Genomic DNA, 6,857 nt, shown 5'->3' on the forward strand with positions numbered 1-6,857 from the left:
ATGTTGTGGTTAATCAAATTAGATATCAGTCTGCCACTTATCCAAAATTGATAAAACCATATGGCACGGCACGTTGTACCTGTCAAGAGAATATAGTTTAACATGATGTAATTGATATATCGTATTTGGTGGTAAGGAATGAGTGGTTAACCAAAGGTATCAGAGGTGGCAAGGTATAAATATCGTGGCGTAGATTTTAACAGCATTTTGAATCAATATGGCAAGCAAAAATTTTGTGGATGCGGTGATAATTGAATTGTTGGCATTCGTAAGGAGGTAGGTTGATCAAGGCCGCAAACAGTTAAGCGTGGCTTAAAACTGAATATTCCTATTCTTAAGGTACTTACCAGTCATGTGTGGATCGGTATTATGTGTGTGGCAGATTGAATCAGATCGTCAATGCCGAGTTCCATGGAGGACAACCAACTACGGTGGATGCCTCCACCCAAACAGAGGCCATTGTGGAGAGGCCGATCCGACCGCTACAGGAGGTCGTTCCTCTGGCTGATCCGAGGCTGGTGAGGGTACCGCCCTTTCGGCTGGCACAGCGTCCAGTGGGACGGGGAGCTAGGCTTCTCCGTTACCTGGAAGAGCAGGCCAGGTAAGCTCTAATGTGGTGTGTGTCCTTTAGTTATCTTCTGTCCTGAATGAATAGCTCTGTACGTGTTCTGTGTTTTATTCTAGGTCACCAGCTCCGAGAGCACTCCCGGCAGGGGAGGAAAGCTCCGATGACGAAATGGATTCGGTGTCCTCGATAGAGTGTGGGCCGGCGTGCCTGGCCTGGGTGAGAATGGGTTACCGGCAATGTAATCACGGAGGCCGGTTCTGTTTGAACTGTGGGAACTTTACCCAGCGGGATGTGTGGTGCGAATGTGCCAGTGGCGTATAGTCTCTCCTTCAGCCTCCTTTCATTTTTCTTATTTTTCTTACCCACTCTCTTAAAATGAAATTCATTTGGACCTATCTGTATGTGTCTCATTCATTGTCTGTCAAACAGTTATTAGTGTGTAGTCATTAGTTTTGTGGATTCTGTCAGTGTATTTCGTGATCTAAGCTGCAGTTTGTTCGATTAATCAACGCTTGATCGGTGGTAGTCAGTGGTCGTGTCCGTTGATGTACAGTTGGTTAGTCATTGTCTGGAGGTCACGTAATGGCTTGCGCAATCTGTAGCCTTAAAGAGTGGGTGAAGCTACTGGTTGGCCGGCAGGAAGATAGTGACCAATGACGGAACCCGTTTGGTGTCGTATGATCAGTATACTGTCCTTCGGCGAGTTCTTAGTCCTGTTCCCTTCATTCTTCTTTGTGTAATTGAAGGCGAAACATGTTCAGGGTTGTGTCTCTTTTGTTTTTACTTTGGCCGTTGGTTTGGCCTTATCTCATCACGGAAGCGGCAAGTTCATTTGTTTAATCATATGCGTATGAGTGATTCCTAGATGATGGTTGTTCGTGCCAGTGGACATTTTTTGAATTGAATCTTTGAATTTTTTTTTAGCCATGTGACCTCACTAGGTGCACTTGCTTTGGTAAGGTTAGCGCCTGTATAGACCTGACAACCGGTGCACCCACGGCGGACGCTACCAGCGAGGACACCTGGGGTATGGTTACGGCTGGAGTGGGCGCCATCATAACGCGTCTCACTGTCCCAACTACTTGTAAGTGGGAATTTTTCTTTTGTTGTTTTCGTTCATTTTCTTATTCCGCCGTTCTTTATGCCAGTGCTAATGTTTCTTGTCACTATTGGTTCCTTGTAGCGCCTGACGCTTTCACTGATCCGACCTTACGTCAAGCCTCGGGGTGGCCTTCTCACTTCGTAATGGGAAAAGCTGTCACGCCTGATCTCCCAGTGGTAGTCGGTAGGTTATTAAACTTGTCTTAATTGTGGTCTCATATGAATGAAATTGAGTTCCAAAAAAAAGATTTCTTTTAAATGGTCGTCTCGAGCGTGTAGTGGTTATTGTTGTCTTCTTTTAGATCCCAGGCTCGTGGTGCCTCTCTGTTTGGGGGTGTGGCGGTGATCGTTATTATTGTTATTGTTGTTTGTTGTTATAGAAGGAAAAAATAAAATATGTTGAACTTCTTGTTATTGTTGTTCTGTTAATCATAGTCCTTGGGGTTTAATTCTTGAGGAAGAGTTTGTCTTAGTCCAAAATCTTGTTCCGATCGTGTAAGTAAGAACTACAGCTATTCGTAATATTCGAAATCTTCTATCCGCTTGGGCTTCGGGCTTCTTCGGAGTCCGTGAGCTCTCTCGGTCTTTCTTTCTTGTTCATAGCCGGGTGATCGGGTTTGGTTGTTTTCCTGTTGTTTGCATAAATGGTGTCTCGCGTTCATATTTATCATCTGAATTCTGACTCATATCCGGTAGTAATGGTTGATTTTCTGTTTCAGGTGCTGTTTCACCATACTGATCTTGTCTGTCAGGATTTATTATTATTTCTGGAAGCTGGAAGCGTACTCTCGTGTTCGCTGGCAGTTCTACGTCCTCTTCCATCATCATATCTTCCGGTAAGTCTGAATCAAGTCGTTCGTTGTCTTCATATGGAGTGGTCTTATCCTGTACCTCATTTTCATCTTGTTCACTATCTGTTCCTTCTGGTGAGTTCAATTCGAGGGTGATGTCTGTGTGTTCTCCTCTAATCAGTGGTCCAATGTGTGGCTTAAGCATGTTGAGGTGTACGGTAATGGCTGGTGGGTCTGGGCGGTCGAAAGGTTGAATGGTTGCATTGGTGTCTGTCCTGCTTTTAATTACGTAAGCGTCCTTTCATCTTTTGATCATTTCGATGTCTTGTTCTTGTAACCTCTCTTGTCATAGTAGAGAACATAGTCTCCTACTTGTAGAGAACTGGGTGAAGCTTTCTGGTCGTAGTAACTCTTCTGTCTGGCTTTCCATTTTTCCATTAGCTCTCTAGCTTGCTTCCAAACCGCTGTCATCCTCTCGTGTAATTTTGACTTGTACGCGCCATCATCTGCTTCAATTGGTTCTGGTGATGGTTTAGTCAGGTCGTAGGGTAGCCTCATTTCTCTGCACATTAGGAGTGAACTTGATGAGGCTTGTAGAATCGTATGTTTGGATGAGTTGTGTGCGAGTTGGCAGAATGGTATGTATCGAGGCCAGTCCTTATGGTCGCTCGGGTTCACGAAGTGTGATAGCATGTTTGCTATTGATTTGTTGTAAATCTCAACCTGTCCGTTTGTCTGGGGTCTGTAAGGGCTGGTGAATCTGTGTTCCACTCCTAGAAGTCTGTTAGTTTCTGCTATCATTTCGCTCATGAAGTTTTTAGCACGGTCGCTCAGTAGAATTTTTGAAGCTCCATATCTGCACAATATCTGTTCTACATACACTTTAGCAACTGTTGTAGCTAGTTGATCTTTATTTGGTATTATCTCTGTCCATTTTGTGAAGTGATCTGTGAAAACGAGTATGTGCTTCATTCCAAATGAGCTCTCTGTTAGCGGTCCTTGAAAGTCGACAGATAGGACTTCAAATGGTGCTTTAGCCATCTGGGTGCCAAGTGGTACTCGTGTAGGTGCATGCAGGTTTTTTCTTTGTTGACAGGAAATACAGTGTCGGATGTAATCTTCTACTTCTCGTGACATAGCTGGGAACCAATACTTCTCCTTGAGCTTCAACAAAGTTTTCGTCACTCCTGGGTGCATGGCTGTCAAGCTGTCATGGATAGCATAGAGTAGAAGTGGTCGCTGCACTGCAGGTATGGCAAGTAGTAATTTCTCATCCTGTTTTCGGTACAAAGCTTCTCTTCTTAGCATGAAATTTTCGCTGTCTGTAACAATTTCTCTTCTTGCTTTTCTTGCATCTTGTGGGAATTTAGATTTTGTGAGATATCTCCAAATAGGTCCTAGAAAGAAATCTTTCTTCTGATCTTCTCTCATGTCGATATCTATCGCTGATGATGGTGAATCTGTGTTAATGGCTGTGACTGCTCTTGATAAAGCATCTGCCATTTTATTTTGACTGCCCATCTTGTGTTCTACTTCAAAGGTGTAGTCTGAGAGTTGGATAGCCCATTTGGCTAGGCGTGGAGATAACTCCGGCCTCTTCAGGATGTAGGTGCATGCCGCATTGTCTGTGAAGATCTTGAAAGGCATATTCATCAGGTAAGATCTGTAGTGTTTAACCGCTGTTACTATGACGAAGAGCTCTTGTTCACATGAGTCCCATTTCTTCTCGGCTTTATTCAATGTTCTGGAGTAGAAAGATATTGGGTGTTCTTTTCCGTCGGCTTGTCTTTGTGATAGTACTGCTCCTATGTTAGTAGAAAATGCGTCTGTAGTCAGGATAAAGGGTTCTTCAAAGTTTGGGAAGCTAAGTATAGGGGCAGTGGTAATACGTGACTTCAGAATTTGCATTGCTTCTTCGCATTCTGGGTTCCATTCGAACTCTTTGTCTTTACTTGTCAGCTGTGTGATGGGTGCAGCAATTTTTGAAAATCCTTTTATAAATGTCCTATAGTAGCCAAACAGTCCTAGCAATCTTTTAGCTTCTGTCTTATTCTTAGGTGTGGGGAATTTATCTATCTTCTCCGTGTTGTGTGGTGCGACTGCTATACCTTCTTCTGATATGATGTGTCCTAGATACAAAATTTCCCTTTTGCAGAGTTGGCTCTCCGATGGTCTGTACTTCAGTCCGGCAAAGCGAAGACGGGTGAAGACGGTTCTCAGTAGCTGGATGTGTTCCTCAAAAGTCCTTGATGTCATCAGCCAGTCATCTAGATAGACACAGCTGCTGCCTTCGCTAATCAGGTCCGCCATGATAGCCAATGCTAGTCTTGTAAAAGTAGCTGGGCTGCCTGACATCCCTTGTGGCATGGTATTAAACTCATAGCGTCCGAATGGAGTGATGAAACCTGATTTTTCCCTTGAGTCTTTGTGTAGAGAAACTTAAAAGAATCCTGAACACAAATCTATCGAGCTAAAAAATTTCTTCCCATGCATGATCTCTATTGCGCTATTGCCCATTCTCCTCCGATGTTCAAAATCACTGTTGATCGTCCGATGATATTCAAAGTGTCTTTGGTTACGCCTGTAGCTGTCAGGTCGCTCGGTTGTAAGTGTAGATTCAGTTCGCGAGCAAGTCTTATATTGATCAGGCTTATCGTGGCTCCTGCGTCGACGAGTGATGTGCAGATAAATCCGTTGATCTTCACATCTATCGTGGCTCTTCTACAATCTTTTCTTGAGGCGTTGGCAACACTGTTAACCTGTTCGGGGTGTCTCCGTGGAGTTTGTATATTGTAGGCCTGCGAAAAGTATTCGTTCCATGCCCTCAAGCATTCACGTTCTTCGTCAGTTGCTCCTGGTCGTGAGTATATGGGTACGTAGGGTTTATATGATGGGGGCGCACTGCTCAAGTCCTCTGATGATGATTCGGATTCTGAATCCTCTGGCGGTGCTGATGGGTTGATATCAATCTCAGTTTCGGAGTCGTCTTCTCCCTCTGGCATATTGGTTAGTTCCAGTGCTGTCTCTACATCTAGATCGTTTACCGTGGCGCTCTTTCTTGTTCTGTATATAAAGCATCCTTTCGTGATACCTGCAACGACTGTAGATAAAACCATTAATGTGAGAATGACGTTGCAAGTGAATGTCTAGAGTTCGTAAACCGATGCTACATGCCCTCCAAATAAAAAGCTGAATAGTGACGAGCCAAATAGTTTTTCTCTGCTTTCTATGGTATTGTAGTGTAGGGTGTTGTGGCGGTTTGTGACAATTCCCATGGATTTTAGTACTCTTTTCTGTCTGTCTAAGGTAGATAGAAGTTCATTCAGTCCTCCATAATCGTCTATGATTGACCATCCTAGTACGTGGGCTTTACTGAATATGGTTTCTTGTATTTGTAGAGGTTGGCTTCCGAGATTGATGTCCGGGATGCTCAAGTTGGTGATCTCTCTTATTGGCGATACCGTTCCGTTTGGAAAATACTCAGAAACACCTTCTAGCATCATTATTGTGCCTCTTTTCGTTTTGCAATTGACTGTATAAGTGTCTGGATGTATGACGTTGTCTTTCGGATTAAAATATCCAATCTTTTCTGTACCAGCTATCTTGATGTTCATCGGAATAAATTCTGTACAATTATTCTCTTCCATTGGCAGTACTTCGTATTGACTGTTGTTAAGTATAGTGCAAGGGTGAACTTGGAGGAAACCAGGACCTGCTGTAGCAATGACATTTGGTTTGTCTAGTAGATATCTCGCACTGAGTGTCGGGTGTTATGCTAATAGCATGGTAATTATTTGTAAAGTGGCGGCTAAATTGTGGCATGCATAAAAGTAGGCTGACCAAAATAGGTCTTGAGCCGTCTTAGTTTGCTGGTAGGCAAGTGACTGTAACATTGAATTGAAGAGAGCAGCTTGCTGACCCACGACTGTCATTCTCTCTTTTAGTGTATCGTTCAGTGTGACATTCACCAGGGGTGTAGAAAACTTGACTACAAGGCCTTGGTCTGAAAGTGAAACGGCAGAGTTGTTGCAATCTTTCTGTGAATTCAGTCCCGAGTTGTAGAATGTTAGAGCTAGGCCCCTTTTCTTAGAGACAAAGTGAGCTTCGAAATATTCTCCTTCTTCACTAAACCATGGTGTATGTTCGCAAGTTTCGACTAGGTCTAGATCCCACATAAGCATTGATCCGTCGTTTAATTCGCAATGCCCGTTGTTGTAATTACAGTGACTGACGTCCCCAGCTGTACTTTCGAATTTATCAGACCCGTGTTTCTTATACAAGTAGGTCTCTATGTAACTGCATTGTTTTGCGCTGAAGACTTTCTTTTGGCAGCACCAAACGTACATGGCATTGGTTGGTTTGTTTGTGATGTATATGCCATCTCCTCCGTGCAAAAC

At 43.6% G+C, this 6,857-nt stretch overlaps 1 protein-coding gene across 1 annotated transcript; it reads left to right on the forward strand.

The window, feature by feature from the left end:
• Window positions 1-217: 217 nt before the first annotated feature.
• On the forward strand, window positions 218-4,650 carry LOC137390541 (uncharacterized). Its single transcript, XM_068076869.1, has 8 exons — window positions 218-276; window positions 383-601; window positions 685-784; window positions 1,493-1,652; window positions 1,752-1,853; window positions 2,389-2,505; window positions 3,557-3,710; window positions 4,616-4,650. Exons 1-6 carry the CDS (start codon window positions 218-220, stop codon window positions 2,406-2,408), a joined length of 660 nt encoding a protein of 219 aa, XP_067932970.1. The 3' UTR covers window positions 2,409-2,505; window positions 3,557-3,710; window positions 4,616-4,650.
• Window positions 4,651-6,857: the final 2,207 nt, after the last annotated feature.

Source organism: Watersipora subatra, chromosome 3 (assembly GCF_963576615.1).
Source record: "Watersipora subatra chromosome 3, tzWatSuba1.1, whole genome shotgun sequence".
NCBI classification, from domain to species: domain Eukaryota; kingdom Metazoa; phylum Bryozoa; class Gymnolaemata; order Cheilostomatida; family Watersiporidae; genus Watersipora; species Watersipora subatra.